Below are 18482 nucleotides of genomic sequence, written 5' to 3'. Positions count from 1 at the left end.
TCCCATCACCAGCACAGGTTAGCTGCCGGATGCCATCCCAGAGCCCACTGTTGCCAGCCAGCAATTATTCATGAAGAATACCCCATGCCTGTCTTATTTCCACAATACGTATTCTTTTAAAAGTATGCTAAAGTGTATTCTTTTTCACAAGAGTACTTTTTCAAAAGGGAACTTTGACTGTAGTTTAACTACTTTAAATAATGAGTAGTTTGTAGCTTGACAAGCCAGAGTTTCGAAGCAGTGATGAGTTTGTATTGTAGGCAGAGCTAAGCAGAATAACAAGACAAAACATACAAAATAACTGGGATTTATAACTGTGGCACTTCCAGAGCAATTCCAGTATGCATCAATCGAAATAATCTGCAAGCCTCAAGTTAAAAATATGCCTATAAACCAATATTATTTAAATGATTAAATTTTTTTTTTTTAATTGTTGTAAATAAAACAAATATTATTGGAGTACGTTTTACAATAAAATGCACTTGTAGTCTTTCTACTTAAACATTTCCCACTTAATCCGATATGCGACTTGCCATTTATTTGTAATTATTTCACCAATTTACTGCCAATTTCTGAGTGGAAACTGTGTGTGTGTGTGTGTATTAATTCAGGGATTCATTGTGTTAATATATTTATGGTTTCAGGGTTTATATATAGGTTTTAATCAATTTCCTAATAGAAACCAAGCAAAAACAAAATGTTTTGTAATGGTGGCTGGTTAGGACAAAAGCTTTTATCGTTTGTTGGTTTATCGCATCACGCCTGTTTGGGACATGCTGAGACTAATGTTGTAATGAATTGTCAGATTGGCTCTTTGCTGTGCAGCCTAAGAGACTCATTTCGACCTCCATGATGGGTTTAGAGACACATGGAAAAACCGAGAGCAACTCACACAATGTCGGTGCAGGCGATGCAGGGCACTCTGCGTGTGTTGGGCATTATCAAGTCCAGCGCTGCTGAAGTGTCATTATCACCGGTGGGGTGGGCAGCACATTTCAGGTAGAACTCCTACAAGAAGCACAAACCAGATGTAATTGTGTCCTGCAAACCCCCACTAACAGACTAAAACAACCCCACTGCATGAGGGTAGCATTACCAATTTACCAATTTAGTGCAACAAGTGGACGGTGCTCTTTGTCTGTCAAGCACTTACAGCACTAGACAGACAAATAAGGCACCATAAATAGTATGCCTCATTGAAAATGGCTTACTATGTAATGATAAAAAAGTGTGGACTAGCTGTAAAAACATTTACTCAAGACACCATAAGAGAATTTCAGGTGTAAATCCAGCCAATTCCTCCATCTCTCACCACACTTTCCCGTCTTAACCCTTATCCTTCCCTCGAATTTTGTAACATATCTTTACCTCGCTTACACATTACCCGAAGCCCTAAAATTATACTTAATTTTTTTTTTGTCCATAAAGCTTATTTTATTTAATATTGATAATATTTTTTCTATTTTCAATGCAATTTTATTTACCTTTAAATGACTAGATTTGATCAATTAATAATAAATAAAAAGCCTAGTAATTTAGTAATTTAAGCACATTCCTCACATTCTTTCAACTTGAATTTCAAATAACTCACAATTTCATGCATAACCCTTTTAATTCAGCTCAAAATATCTGACATTGGGTGTCTTTGCCAATCTCTTGTGGAAAAAAAAGAAAATATAACTTGTAATTTCATGAATCTTGCCACTAGATAGCCTTATAGCTGTATTTGGAGCAAAAACAAAGACTCTTCCTCTGGGTCCTAAAGTCATTTCTCTTCAGTATGCATTCAGATACACATGTAGACATAAAAAAAAAAAAATAGGCAAAGTTTTAGCATTTTTAGTTAGAATTTTGAGCATTTTTAGGTTTTTGTATCTGTACTGAAGCATTCCTTGCATTCCATTCATTCCTATGGGGGTCAAATTGAAACGTGAGGGAAGGATTTGTTACTAACCCTCTGATGAACACAATTTTTAAAATAAATTGTTTCGGGTCAAAATGACCCAAGGTAAGGATAATAAACCGCTTAAACCAATCTGTTTTAACTGGTTTAGGCTGGTTTTGCTGGTCTCCCAGCCAGTTTAAAGGTGTGTTTTTTTTATTCAGGAAAGTGGCAATAGAATAATTAATATAATCATATGACAAAATTGTTGCTGTCTCACCGCTAGTCTGCCATCACAGTCTGGTGACTGACATACTCCATGAATCCTGTTAGGGAGAAGGACGTCATCCCAGCAGCACGGCCCCTACAGACAACACACACAACATCACAGAGATGACGGACACCAGTCACAGGGAGATGAGGAAGACTATAGTAATTGGACGACAAGTAAAGGGCAGGAATGTGATGAGGAATATAGAGTAAGATAGAAAGAAGGGTCAAAAGACAGAAGGGCAGTTTAACGCAAAAAGAAACGGATCTGAACATTGCCTCACTGGAAAAACATGCCTTTATACCTACGTTTCACTTGCGATGCGGAGCACTCGAATACGAGTCCCATAAAACACAAATCACGATAAAAGAGCTCAAATATTTGTTGAAGCAAGCTAAAATGGCACGGCTGATTCAGAAAATGCGTTTTTATCTCAAGTTTGCTTTTGTTAACATTATCGGTTAGGTTTACGATATTTTTGATTACAACATACCAGACATTTAATTTCCTAAACGCTGCGAAACGTACAACCACCAACAAACAGATTCACGTTCATCTGTTTCGGATAAAATGAACACACTTTTAGCGCCTCTAACGGGACATTTCACTTTGAAAGTGTTGTGAAACAGAAAATTGAAGCAAAATCATTTTGCAGATATGTCGCCACAGACACGTTTTTCCAATGAACCTGGGTTGAAAACCTAAGACCTTGAAATGCAAACGCTAATTGTTCTAACTCTGATTACCCAAATAAAATGTTATTGCCTTAAAGGAACAGTTCACTTAAAATGAATATTCTGTCATCATTTACTCACCCTCAAGTTGTTTCAACCCTGTATGAGTTTCTTTCTTTTGCTGAACACAAAATAAGATATTTTGAAGAACCAGACAGCAATGGCGGCCTTAAGCATCCGGGGGCCCGTTTCAATAACTAATATGGGGGCCCTACCCACATAAAACATAAACATAATAGAGCAGAAAAAGCAAGGATTCCTGTTGGTTTGCATCAATGGTATATTATTTTATCACGTGCACTTTCAGCTTCATAAACAGGCAGCTCGACATAGAAATAATCCAACCTTATTTGATTAAAACTATATACAATTATACAGCGTTTTACGTTGGAATAAGCCTCGCCCTTTCACGCAGGGTAGACTGAATAAAGCTTTTCTTTTGTTGTCCGATATCTTTCGTTTTTCAGTTTCATTTCCTCTTAAAATTCTTTTTCTGCTCAAAATAACCTAACGGCAAAAAAGGCAAAGGTGTAAATACATAAACTGCCGGTATTATACTTCAGATCGCTTAAGCCGTTCGCGGGGGTGGTAAACGTCGCCATGGTAACCGCGAGTTCTACCAATCAGACGTCAGTGTTTTGCAAATAACAAGGTTGATTTCGTAGCTTGTGGCTTTTAAAGGAGCAGAAACTGTCGTTTCACAACCCCGTAGCTCGTGGTCAATCTACCTCGAATGGTTTAGACATTATGGCTGAAAATCAATATCCTACGGAGAAAATGAATGGGATTTTGCTGGCCTGTTGGGGCCCCCTTGGAGGGCGGGGCCTGTTTCAATTGAAACGGGTGAAACATAGGCAAGGCCGCCCCTGCCAGACAGTTGATGGACCCCATTGACTTCGATAGTACTTCAGGGGTCCATCAACTCCTGTCTGATTACAGACATTCTTCAAAGTATTTTCTTTTGTGTTCAGCAGAAGAAAGAAACTCATACAGGGTTGAAACAACTTTAGGGGGTGAGTAAATGATGATTGAATTTTCATTTTTAAGTGACCTATTCCTTTAAGGAAGTAGTTCACCAAAAAAGGGAAAATTCTGTCATTATTTACTTATTCTCATGTCATTCCAATCTGTTTTTTTCTCTTGAAAGAGAGACTTTTTGAAGAATCTTTATGTACTGTAGCTCTTTTACAGTATAGTGAGAGTTGCTCCTAAAACAACCAAAAAAAACATACATAGTGCTGCGTAAAAATTCCAAAATGACCTTTTTGTGAAAATCTACAGAAAAATATCAATGCACTCTAAAAAATGCTGGGTTGTTTCAACCCAAATCTGGGTTAAATATGGACAAACCCAAATGTTGGGTTAAAAAATGTAATTTAAAATTTTAACCCTTTCACTTTCAACTGTAAATTGTTTAATTACATTTTTAACCCAACATTTGGGTTTGTCCATATTTGACCCAAATTTGGGTTGAAACAACCCAGCATTTTTTAGAGTGTGTAAGTTAAATAATTATAGATAATACATATATATAAAAAAATATTTTTTAGAGGGGACTATCCCTTTAAAAACCACCAGCATCACACGGTTTCCTTTATACCTGCCACCTCCGTCACACACTCTTCCTTGTCCTTCTGCCAGATTAAGACACTCTCTCCATCCATAATTGTTTTGGGACAACGTCTCTCCCCCCCACCCCGCCTGATTAGCATAAGCATTTAAACATTCTGACAGGGCCCTTAATAAGCAAGAGAAAAGGTTAAGAAAATCATTACTCGCCCACAGGGGGAGCGGGAGGGGGTGACGGGAAGGAGGGATGAAACGCGTGCCGTGGTGGAGGAGCCCGGAGATTACACGAAGACACCTGCTTAGAGACAGCAAGGAAAGGTCACACAGACCCCCGACGCGTCGGCTCAAAACAAACGCGCACACACACACGCGTACGCCACTGAGAGTGTAAATGATTAATGAGAAAAACGCAGATGAATTATTCAACAACACACCTCCCGCATTGTTCACACCAGTCTCACCTCCCCACCCTCTCAGGACGGGTTTTTTCCTCCATGGAGGAGAATCAACATCGCAGTCCCACAAAGCCTTAATTACATTATTGTTTAACAAACAGGGCTGTGTGTGTGTGTGTGTGTGTGTGTGTGTGTGTGAGCCAGCTGTGAGGATTCTACTTCCTGTATCCAGCAGAGACACATCTGATACACACACAGACCCGAGTCAAAGCGCCTGATTGGTCGACTGTTCGTTCACCACATTCAATTATAGACATTTGAAGTCCACGAAAACACAAACATGGCACACATCCAGAGAAAACAGAGTTGAATCACACACAGCAAATACTCAGGAAACACAGTACTAATCACGGTGACATCAAATCTTGGCTTATTTAAGAAACCATCTTTGGTTTAACCATACGCTGTAGTTAGACTAGGCACATTGCACAAATAGTACACTTTGATGTCACATGACTTTTTTTGAGCACTAAAATCCATCAATCCATCCATTCATATATATATATATATATGTATATATACAGGTCCTTCTCAAAAAATTAGCATATTGTGATAAAGTCCATTATTTTCCATAATGTAATGATAAAAATTAAACTTTCATATATTTTAGATTCATTGCACACCAACTGAAATATTTCAGGTCTTTTAATGTTTTAATACTGATGATTTTGGCATACAGCTCATGAAAACCCAAAATTCCTGTCTCAAAAAATTAGCATATTTCATCATCCGACCAATAAAATAAGTGTTTTTAATACAAAAAAAAAAGTCAATCTTCAAATAATTATGTTCAATTATGCATTTAATAGTCAATACTTGGTCGGGAATCCTTTTGCAGAAATTACTGCTTCAATGCGGCGTGGCATGGAGGCAATCAGCCTGTGGCACTGCTGAGGTGTTATGGAGGCCCAGGATGCTTCGATAGCGGCCTTAAGCTCATCCAGAGTGTTGGGTCTTGCGTCTCTCAACTTTCTCTTCACAATATCCCACAGATTCTCTATGGGGTTCAGGTCAGGAGAGTTGGCAGGCCAATTGAGCACAGTAATACCATGGTCAGTAAACCATTTACCAGTGGTTTTGGCACTGTGAGCAGGTGCCAGGTCGTGCTGAAAAATGAAATCTTCATCTCCATAAAGCTTTTCAGCAGATGGAAGCATGAAGTGCTCCAAAATCTCCTGATAGCTAGCTGCATTGACCCTGCCCTTGATAAAACACAGTGCACCAACACCAGCAGCTGACATGGCACCCCAGACCATCACTGACTGTGGGTACTTGACACTGGACTTCAGGCATTTTGGCATTTCCTTCTCCCCAGTCTTCCTCCAGACTCTGGCACCTTGATTTCCGAATGACATGCAAAACTGAGCAACAGTCCAGTGCTGCTTCTCTGTAGCCCAGGTCAGGCGCTTCTGCCGCTGTTTCTGGTTCAAAAGTGGCTTGACCTGGGGAATGCGGCACCTGTAGCCCATTTCCTGCACATGCCTGTGCACGGTGGCTCTGGATGTTTCTACTCCAGACTCAGTCCACTGCTTCCGCAGGTCCCCCAAGGTCTGGAATTGGTCCTTCTCCACAATCTTCCTCAGGGTCCGGTCACCTCTTCTCGTTGTGCAGTGTTTTTTGCCACACTTTTTCCTTCCCGCAGACTTCCCACTGAGGTGCCTTGATACAGCACTCTGGGAACAGCCTATTTGTTCAGAAATTTCTTTCTGTCTTACCCTCTTGCTTGAGGGTGTCAATGATGGCCTTCTGGACAGCAGTCAGGTCGGCAGTCTTAACCATGATTGCGGTTTTGAGTAATGAAACAGGCTGGGAGTTTTTAAAAGCCTCAGAATCTTTTGCAGGTGTTTAGAGTTAATTAGTTGATTCAGATGATTAGGTTAATAGCTCGTTTAGAGACCCTTTTCATGATATGCTAATTTTTTGAGACAGGAATTTTGGGTTTTCATGAGCTGTATGCCAAAATCATCAGTATTAAAACAATAAAAGACCTGAAATATTTCAGTTGGTGTGCAATGAATCTAAAATATATGAAAGTTTAATTTTTATCATTACATTATGGAAAATAATGAACTTTATCACAATATGCTAATTTTTTTAGAAGGACCTGTATATACACACACACAGTTGTGGTCAGAATTAATGGCACCCCTGGTAAATATGATAAAAAATGGCTGTAAAAAATAAATCTGCGTTGTTCATCCTTTTGACCTTTTATTCAAAGAAGTAAAATTATTGAAAAATCACACTATGAAATAAAATATTTTTGTTCAGAAAGTATGCATTAAATTGGTAAAGAAATTACAGTCAATATCCTTTTACATTGTTTCGTTACAAAATAATTATATTTCAAATACATGCTGTTCTCATAAATGCTGTTCTCTATCAAAAAATCCTGAAAAAATACTTCCACACTTCAGTAATAATACTACTACTACTAATAATATGAAATGTGAAATGTTATGACATGTTGAACACCAAATCAGCATATTGTAATGATTTCAGAAGGATCATGTGACACTGAAGACTTGAATAATGATGGTGAAAATTCAGCTTTGCATCACAGAAATTAATTACAGTGTAAAATATAATAATACATAAACTAGTTATTTTAAATTGTAAAATTATTTCACAATATTACTGTTTTTTCTGTATTTTTGGTCAAATAAATGCAGCCTTGTTGAACATAATACCGTTCTTTTTAAAACATCTTACTGACACCAAAGTTTGTCTTTAGTATCAAAAAAATGACTGAGAATTATTCACTGACCACTGTACATTAAACAAACCCAATAATCGAGCATAAACTAGCCGGAGTGCAGCTAAATATGAAGCCATGTTACGTCCTGCTCTGTTACGCATTCTGGCTGTTTTTATTTATTTATTTTTATGTATTAACATATGTATTTTTTACATTCATTTGTCAATTTAATTTTCATGTTCATTTAGAGTTTATTGCTATAACATATAACAATTCAAACTTTGTTAACTCTGTCGCAAAAATCGCATTTTTTTTTTTTTCAGGATGTATTTTGCATCCTATTTGTGGAAAGTGCCAGGAACACATTCATTCCTCCTCAAAGTAAAACATATTACTAACATCCAAGTAATAAATAGTCTTTAATCCCAACTATAGAGGGCTTTTAATGTGATTTGTGTCCATGTTTTATCAGTGTATTGAAGTGTGTGGAGTGAAGCATGAAGCCTCAGCATCACCCTGACACTGTGTTGAAAGCAGGTGAAGCATTGTAATGCGACGCTCAAAGTTGACCCTGTTTGCAGCTGACCTTTCGAAGCGCAGCCAATGATTACCGGATAATTCACATCAGCTATTATTATGTGGGCTGTGCCAGTGCAAAAATCTAAACAAAATTGGAGAGAGACACAGAGCAATTTCATATCCTGGAATACATTTTTTTTTGAAAGTGTATTTGTCTTCTGAGATTTATCAAGGCTACATAATATTACTTTAACTTCACTATTGCACTACTCACTATTGACTGTCCCCCTGTCAATAAATGTATGCCTTCAACTTTATTTACCAAAATTACATATTTAAATGTTTTTTCCTGTGAAAAAAAAATCGTCATGCCTTAAAGGTTGTGTAGGTTAGAATTTTTAAAAAAAAAAAATTCCAAATTTGTTTAGACTTTCTATATATATCAATGCATAATTAAAATCTAAGTACTCTGAAAAAGAAAGTATAAAAATCGAGTGTCTGTAGACCTCTCACGACTGTTTTAAAGACAGCTCATTATTTACATTCACTTCACCCCCTCCCTTCTGGTCTCCTTCCAAAGCCACACCCCCAAAACACATGAACGCGCGACTCCGACCGCTGAGCTGAAGACGCATTATTTACCTGAGACGAGCGAAGAGTAGAGGAACGAGTGCATGTAGTGACATCATGTCAGACACACATGTAAATAAAAAAATCTAACTTTATCATTATGAAGTTAAACAAATAAGTTGTATTTTATTACTCACTATCAAAGTAGCATATTGATATTGGTAAACTTTACAATATATATTTATTGATTCGCTAACGAGCTAGTTATCTATAAGGCAAAGCTAAACACAGGTTGCGTGATACACGTTGTTCCATTGCCATAATTTACACTGTGATGTAGATGAATTTCGTGTAAGATTTATAACATATATATGATGTTATGCATGTAAGAGTTTGCTTGATGAAAGCATAGTTGATTCTGATGAGGACTACACTCCCGAGACAAGTACCACATCGTCAGCTCGAGGACAGAACCGTGGTCGAGGGCGAAGCAGAGGAGGTCGTGCAAGAGGTCGTGCTACTAGGGTCAGAGGAAGTAGAGGCCGAGGACGGGCTGGTCGAAGTGCAGGACAAGGTGCACTTCTTGGACAAGAGGACCTGAGTCGAGTTTTGCATCTTCAAGCACAAACAAGGGCATGTGAACAGGTAGGCTATATATGATGTGGAGTGTAATGTACACAAGTCATCTCAGAGAACAATAAAGCTATATATAAATAAAATCAAAAATTGAATCATGTTGACATATGTTTTGTGTAATTTCATGAATATTTTTTTTTTTTTTTATATATATATATATTTTATGATTATATATTCCATTGCAGGCCAGAATTCGAGGACTGAGCCTGGAACAAGCACACCAAGTCCTGGAGCTCTGCCTGACGCGTGACCCAAGTCTTATGTTTGATGTTCTGGAAAGGATGTCTGAAAATGCTCCTCCACCAGGCCCTCTTGTGTCAGGGCAACCCCCTTGGTGTGTCTGCCAGCGGTGCAGAGGAATGGCCACATTTGTCGAACAAAAGTGCTGTGGACAACATCCTGATTATTGTATTTCCATACTGCCACACATGGAAGCCTACATTTTGGAAGAGGGTGTTCTGCGCCTTGCCAGACGTATCTGGAATGACATTCGTGCATTGACTGATAATCCTGAACCAGGACAAAGTAATAGACAGTTCCGTCACGCAGCATACAGGCAATTTGTAGTGTGGCAGTATGGAGCATTGGGACAGGGTCACAGAGTCGTGATACCAAGTTGCTGCGTCTGGAAGATACGTGACCGTTATCCTGATCCACTGCAACAGTACAGAGGTTTTATTCCCAGTAGAGTCTAAGAGTCTAGAGTGCTTTTGAAAACTGTCAATCTATTGTTTTGTCGAATACATGTACATAGTTTTTGTTTTGTACGTTTTATATTATAAAAATATTGTTATGTTTTAGTTTGGTTGACTATTTTCTTTTCTTTTTAAATAAATTTTATTATTGAAAATTACACTTGCAATAGAAAACGTTTTATTACAAAACTACATTTATGTATTTCTTTCTGCAATAACGACAACCAAATGTAGAATGTCACTTTTTGATTTCTGTATTATAAAACGCATAAACTATATCACAAATATAAAAAACATTAGCACAATCAAAAACAACTATATAAAATGAAAGAAGACAATGAAGTGTTTCCAGAAGGAATCTTGATTGGAAGACGGGTGAGACTTGGGATGTAGCATCACACCAGCTATTGTCCTGTGGCGATTATTCATTTTTCCGGCAGCGATTGACCTATACAAAGAACATAATAATTATCGATCTGGCATGATTACCCCATTTCAAAATCAAACACATTAGTAAAGTTAAATATCTAATATATTAGGGGAGAATAGTTTTATTTGATTGCGTTTTTAGTCTACATTTGTCTTGGATGAAAAAGTCACCCACGTGATATTTGGATAGTAGCATTACTTTTATATAACCATTTCATATTCTAATAACTCTTTCTGAGTTAGATAAGTTACAGTTAAAATTATGTTATATGTAATGTTGTAATTTAAATTAACATTTTATCTATGTTTCAATAAATACATATAACATATAGGTACCAGTATTTAAATAACTCACCTAAACCTCTGCTGACTTGAATTTGCAATAGCTCCTGTGTTGATGGAGCAGGTGCACCAGACAGTAAGCCATGTTGACGGGGATCATCAGGTCTCCTGGTTCTTCTTCTGGGCATCCCCTTATTAGATGATATCCGTCGATGGAGGATGGCACGCTGTAGTTCAGAGATGTAGCTGTAGTCCTTATCCACCTTTAATGAGCACAACCTCCACTTCCTGGACTTTTTGTTGTACAGCTTGACATACCTGACAATATAGAAAGGTGTACTAGCTTAGTAAAATGTTTTAAATTTCATGTTCATTTTTGAAAAGAATTCAAAACTTACTGAATTGTGCCATCAGCTTTTCTCCTGGCTGGTCTATGGAGATGATGGTTGTAGTCTAGGCCAGCCAGCATGGTACGAGCATGATAAACTGGAGGGGAAAAGCTGAAGCGCTTGCTGGCATACATCAGTATGTGGTTATGAAACGACTCCAAATCTGCAGTTGACCTGAGTGCACAGTAGACAAACATACATACAAGATATTTTCTTTATAACAATGTAGTTCATGTAAAATCAACGACAATTACAGTAAAATGACTTTCACATAGTTGATTTCACCATTTACAATATAGAACTATATGAAGCAGCTTATGTACCTGAAATTCAGAAATTTGGGGACGACCTTCAACCAGCGTTCATCGAGAATAATTTCAGCCAGCCTGTCATGTGCCACTGAACCATTCTCAATCAATTCTTTGTCTCTGCTGTCCTGCAAGGGGCCATGTTTACACTCACCAAGAGCCCACGTGTGTTCTCCTGTGACATGGTGCAGGATTCCCACCCACATGTCCTGTTGGAAAACATTTACAACCTGATTGCAAATTCTAATTGCATAAAGAAGTAACAACAAGAGTTTACACAAACAGCATAACATTTTTTTCTTTTTATATTTTAATAGTGATCAACTAAAGCATTATATATGTAATTGAAGGCAAAAAATAATAACAAATACCCAAAATATGTCACTATATTTGTACAATACATACCCAGTATAATTTATTTCTTTTTCAAAACAATACACCAAAACGGGTGATTACATATGTTAGTTTAGTTTATGTAAACATATGCTTTCAATTTCTTATGTTTCTAAATATTTAAACTGTAAAAAAATAGATAAAAAAAGAAAATACTCACAATAAACTCCTCATAGGTATCTGCCGTTTTACAGCAGTACCAGAAGTGGTTGCAGATGTCTTTATTCCACATCTGGAGAATGGCACACCCCTTTTGCTGTCCTGCCTGGATGCATAAACAATTATTCTTTTCTGTTAGGTAAACTATGATTATGTCAACAGGATTAAAAATACATAAAATTATTTAAATAATAAATAAATAGGTATAGAAGGGAGTTGGTGTGTAAGATTATATTGTGATCAGATGAAATGCAATTAGTGATGGTGATTTATTATACTTACAGCATGAATTTTTTTGCACAAGTTTTTGGACCCATGCCAGACATCCAGAGTGTGGTGAACTCCGCTGTCTCTGTATTTCCCTTTGTCTGGAGGACAAATGCTAAGAATTAATTGCATACTCAAAATAACTCAAAACAATATCATGTCATTACCAGATTGATGAATTTTGTCTGCGATGAGTGCAGACATTTTTAATGATTTACAAAAACCATAAAGACAATAATAAAGAATTTTACTGAAGAGAGCTGATATTTGGGAATGAGCATCGGTGCAAATTTCAGCCAGATTTATTTCTTGACGGAGTGCCTCGAAGGTCTGTTGAAAGCCCTCTTTCTCCATTACAACAGAGTTCCTCTGTGTCTCCCTCTTGTCGATGTTGACCATACTGATGATCTGTTTTGTTTCATTATCCATTGTAGAATATGTGCAATACTGTGCACAGAATCCAGGACTGTCCATCCGAGCATCACCTTTTATACGGAAAAGTAAAAGAGCTCAATCTATTTTGTTCAACAATGACATAATCATTTTATACATACTGTAAATAACTGCATAAAATCACTGGGCAACCATTGATGAGATTTGCTCTTTATAATGCATGTATCTTTTACTAATTTACTACAGATTTTGTGAAACAAACAACATGAAAAAAACAACACAAAAAACATCAAAGTGTCTCTTTCCAGTTTGCAAAATGTTGTTTAGTTAAAGTTATTTCCAATATAGGATTTTTTTTTTACCTTTACAGTGTTGCCAATTGTCATTGGCTCACACTGCCATCCTTTGAGTCAATAGGGTCACATGAGGCAAGGTGTAAAAATTGGGTTATACATACAAATCTGAGGATCTCATTCTACACGGTTTAGCCATCATTCACACATTGCCTCTTGTAATTGCATTGTAGATCAAGGACCGTCCAGTGAAATATTCAGTACTCCGTTTTAATAGATATCCTGTTTATTTTTAGTGTGTATATGAATTTACCTAAAGCCACAATAGGCCCTTTGGACTGTAGCTGGGCAATGATTTCAGTTCTCTTCTCCTTCCAAAATTCCTTTATGGTGTCCACACAGTAGGAGTCTTGTATTCGGAAAAAAGACGACTTCTCCACCATCCCCATATTCATAAATTTAAAGAGAAGTGAAATCTTGGAATAGTTGTTGCCAGACAGCAGTATGTTACACGCCAACATAAAGTCCCCAGCAAGCATAGCATATTTGAAATTGGGCTGTGAAGACCATTTCCAAACAGTGTGCCCGTTACAACATATCTGAAAAAGGAAAAAAATTAAAAAATAAATTTAAAGTATATTACAAATCTGAAACACTTTGAATTGTTCAAAACATGTTATCTATACAAACACACAAAGTTCAGACTCACCCATTCCACAATTGCAGCTGTACCCCTGGAATGGATGTTGACCTCAAATGGTTTATGTGCCCCACATTCGGCATTTGTGTTTGTGTCCTTAGCAGTACACATGTTCACAGGTAGAACCAGATATTCGGCAAGCAGCTTCAGACAACTGTGGTATGATATAGATGCTTGCTGGCCAATTATATCATCCTCAACCAGGATTTTAACAGTCTCTGGGATTGGATGTATGTCTGCAATAGTAGGGTCTTGGGAGTTGTCTTCTGCATCGTGCACAGTGTCCTCCATACTAATTGTTTGAAGGGAATCCAGACAAATCGGAGTCTTCAGAGCACCGCCTGTCCTGTTATAACATAAATATTAACAAAATGTGAAGCAAACATATTAATAACTTCAGTATAAAATGTATACATTATTGAACCTACCGCACACAAATATGTGGCATATAGTCTTCATCATCACTGTCATCATAGTCTGTATCAATTTCCTTTGTTTCGTCTTCTTCAAATGATGAAACAGACTCTGTCTCCATATCAGGACACCAGGTGTCATCTTCCCAATCGATACTATGTAGTAAAAAATTAAAAATATATCGAATCTAACAACATAATGTAAAAAATCTATTCAGTCAACACAACCACTTACGTTGAGTTTTTAATATTGTTAAATTCATCTTCACTGATGACATCCAGATCCAGTGATGACATACTAAAGAGAGATAACAAACAAGATTTTATGTCACCATCACTGGTTGAGGTAATGATGGAGACAACTATAAAGTGAAGTTTAATAAATAATGTAAATAAATGTCTAAAAAATCAATCAATACCTTGCATCTAATTCATGAATGTTTTTCTCCTGTATGCTGCTACTATCCAACTCTTCAACTCCATGTACTGAGAAGTCATCATCTCTAAGAAAATGACAATAAAAACAGTTAAAAATGTGGACTGTTATAAAAACTGTCACTCGTTCACTGAACGACACAACATACAAGTCTCACCGGTCAGAAAGCGACTCCGAGACAATAGTGGATACAGGTGGTGGTGGCCGTGTAAATCCACTTTTGGACGGAGTGGATGTTGATATGTCTTTCTCATAACTGTAGGAAAAAAAATACAAATCAACACAACCATCACATTTATAAAATGTCTTGATTATAGATAAACAGAGAAACATACACTCAAATAACAACTCACAAATGCATTGCAGACACAAAATATTAACACACACATACAACATAGTGTGTACGACACACAAAGATACACGATAAAGACATCAGTAAACATCGGTCTAGAATATAAAAACAAAACAAAGATGAAAAAAATGATAAATCATGGTAAACATGTTAAAAGAGTTAGACAGAGGGTAAATATAATACTAAGAAAAATACCAGGATGCGGAGTAACGTTACACCTGCTATCTGTTAAACCTACATTTAGTTATCTAAACAAAATTATGCACAATTCAACACTACAGCTATCATCTTGAGCTAAGTCTATTATTTACCGTCTCTACTACGGCTCGCTGAGTAATGCTATGTTAGCTATATTAGGCAGCTACGTGTGCTAATGACGCATGCTTCTTGAAAAGATAAACAAAAAAATCTGTATGATCTAAATACAAAAAGAAAGATTTACCTGTCCAGCAGAAATGAAGCCATCAAGGCGTCACTTTTCAGCCCCTTGAGGTCCCTCAGTTCTCGCCAACGCTGGAAAGCCACGCCGATATTCACCCGAGTTTTATTTCTTTGTTTATCCAACAACTTTTTGTTCATTACCTTTTCTTGTAATGTAAATGACTTCCTTTTTTTGACTGGGTTGCCTTCGTGAACTGCAAATGTGGACTTAGATTGGTCTTTCTCTGCCATTGTTTTGGTAATCCTAGGTTCCGTGGCTCTTGAATTACACAAACCAAACGAGTGCGCGCAAAAGGGCAGGTCCTGTGTGGCGAAGGGGTGGTTGCCATGGTTGCGAGAGAGTGACAGTCGCCTAGGCCAATCCGTTGTTTCGTCCCGGTTCGAAATAATGAGCTGTGTTTAATGCAGATTAAACGGTCTAGAGTCAATTGATTTTTATACTCTTTTTTTCAGAGTACTTAGATTTTAATTATGCATTGATATATATAGAAAGTTTAAATAAATTTGGAAAAAAGTTTTTTTATAAATTTCTTGCCTACACAACCTTTAAAGGGATACTCCACCAGTTTTTCTTATTAAACTATGTTATTCCATTAACTAAGACGAGTTGATACATACCTCTCTCGTCTCAGTGCGTGCACTATATCGCTCTGTATTGCCGCAAAACTATGTTAGCACTTAGCTTAGCCCATGCATTAAATATGGGCCAAGCAGAGAAGCGACCAAACACTTCCACGTTTTCCCTATGTAAACACAGTTACTCGAGTAGTGTAACTTGACCTGGGCTGGTGACACAAAATAAACCGTTGCGCTTTTCTAAGCGTTTAAAATTGATGACTATATTGTATGGCGGAATACCATAACAAGTGCTTTTGAGCACTTCGACTTGGCGCAATAATATCTTCACTCGTGAAAAGTCCCGGCTCCCGCTTCCTCTCCCCCTCCCTCTGACATTTCCGTCAATACAACCAACGTGACATGCGCCGGTAGTAGTAGTTCGAGCGGAGTTGACGAAGTAACAGGTTGTTGGAAGCTAGTTAGCTTAGTTAGCATTCTAAACAGCACAGGCTCTCAATTTCGGTCGGCATCTGTTCGCAACAGTCACACTTGCACCACCAATTGCTGTTTGCCCGTGGTCTTTCGCCAGCTCCGGTCTGTTCTGGATCATATCTTTCTTGCCTCTCACGGTCCATAAGAGCTAATTCCTCCTCCGTGTACTCGGGTTCAAACAGATATGGCTCTGGGTCTTCTACAAAGAAGTCATAATCATCTACAAAGTCCGCCATTGCAAATGATCTGCAGTTTGCTAATAGCACAGCACAGGTAGTAAAAGTCACGTTGGTTGTATTGACGGAAATATCAGAGGGAGGGGGAGAGGAAGCGGGAGCCGGGACTTTTCACGAGTGAAGATATTATTGCGCCAAGTCGAAGTGCTCAAAAGCACTTGTTATGGTATTCCGCCATACAATATAGTCATCAATTTTAAACGCTTAGAAAAGCGCAACGGTTTATTTTGTGTCACCAGCCCAGGTCAAGTTACACTACTCGAGTAACTGTGTTTACATAGGGAAAACGTGGAAGTGTTTGGTCGCTTCTCTGCTTGGCCCATATTTAATGCATGGGCTAAGCTAAGTGCTAACATAGTTTTGCGGCAATACAGAGCGATATAGTGCACGCACTGAGACGAGAGAGGTATGTATCAACTCGTCTTAGTTAAGGGAATAACATAGTTTAATAAGAAAAACTGGTGGAGTATCCCTTTAAATAGCTTGAATATAACTCTACCCCCTTGCTTCATTAGTATATGCACGGTTCTATGAATATGCAAATTAGCCCCGCCTCCAATCACTCGCACCAGCTCACAGATTCGCTCGGCCAACTCACTGAGGTAAACGCTGCACAATAGTGTCGCTCTTTACAGTCGGACACATAACGGTGATTAATATGATATAATTAGCCTTTTGCTTGACTATGTTAGCAAACCGCTAATAATGTGTTGCTAATGTTACACAAACCATGTTCTCATTCGCCATCTCAGTCTGCCTTCTAACAATCATCAGAAACACTTTGAACAACTCAGAACGTCAGTGCAGAAAGGCATTTAATTCATCATAACATCGTAATATACATCATACACCCGCTATATTTCTAAATCTACCCGATTTTTCATATCAACAGAAAACATACCGGGATAACGTGGCATCTCCCGAGACTCTCCTGCTTAATGATATGCTAAAGCCCGCCCCCCTCGTGACCTGATTGGTTACAAGGTATTTTGTGACTTCAGAAACACCGGTTCGGTTTCAAGCCACGTTTTTGTTTTTGAGTTTTTAAAGAGAAAATACATTCCTCTTGACTTGGCACATGGTTTGTCTTAAAGCATATTAAAAACACCACATAGACATATAAACACCACAGGGGGTCTTTAAATAACACAATTTATCCAGTAATTTTTTGCAGTACTCGATAACGAAATGCTGTATATTGTTACATTTCAGCCTTCTCCGTCAAGTTATGATCCACTTTTACAACTTTTATGATATTGTTGGTCTTTTTTGGAGCTTGACAGCTGCAGTCGATTAAAAAAAGGACAGCCCACTTTCTTCAAAAAGTCTTATTTTGTGCTCCATAGATAAAATTTCGAACAAAATGAGGCAAGTAAATGATTAAATAATTGTCATTTTTTTTGTTGAACCATTCCTTTAAGAACAACCGAACAGCTCGACTTGATACATGTAAATATGAACGCTGAAATGTAAAGTGTGAAATGTAATATCTGTGGGGCCGAGGGTTTTATTACAACGAGAACACCCCGAACATTATAATTAAAACTTCTAATTAAAGCCTTAGGGCACATTGAGATATTTATAATGCCAGCAATCTAGTCAAAACTGTATTTCTCATAATTGCGTTCTGGAGAGATGCAAGCCAAGGTTATTTTCTATTAATGTTCAAAGCACAAAGAAACTTGTAACAGCAACAATAAGCAGGTTTTCCCCCTAAAGGCCCAATTCAGTGATGTAGGTTTTGAAGATCTGGGCCTAATCATACAGTAAATCTATTCAAAGCCAAGGCAGGGTGTTTAAGATAGGAGTTTCTGTAGATGATTGAAAGTGTTGCTAAGTCCAATATCTCCAAAGGCCCAAATGAAGAGCTCTGACAGCGAGTGCATAAACTTTGCCGTCTTCTCCTCCTCAG

At 37.7% G+C, this 18482-nt stretch overlaps 1 protein-coding gene across 1 annotated transcript in view; it reads right to left on the bottom strand.

The window, feature by feature from the left end:
* The window catches only part of prkn (parkin RBR E3 ubiquitin protein ligase), a 233418-nt gene that overhangs the window by 99240 nt on the left and 115696 nt on the right, over nucleotides 1-18482 (bottom strand). The window contains exons 5-6 of the mRNA XM_056250233.1: nucleotides 2163-2246; nucleotides 893-1008 (exon numbers count right to left, since the gene is read on the bottom strand). Coding sequence (XP_056106208.1) covers nucleotides 893-1008; nucleotides 2163-2246 — 200 coding nt within the window. The remainder of the gene's footprint in view (nucleotides 1-892; nucleotides 1009-2162; nucleotides 2247-18482) is intronic.

Source organism: Rhinichthys klamathensis, unplaced genomic scaffold (genome assembly GCF_029890125.1).
Source record: "Rhinichthys klamathensis goyatoka isolate OS25496 unplaced genomic scaffold, OSU_Roscu_1.1 h1tg000003l_1, whole genome shotgun sequence".
Taxonomy (NCBI): Eukaryota; Metazoa; Chordata; class Actinopteri; order Cypriniformes; family Leuciscidae; genus Rhinichthys; species Rhinichthys klamathensis.
Note: the sequence above shows the minus strand (reverse complement) of the source record. Positions and strands in the feature narration are given on the sequence as shown.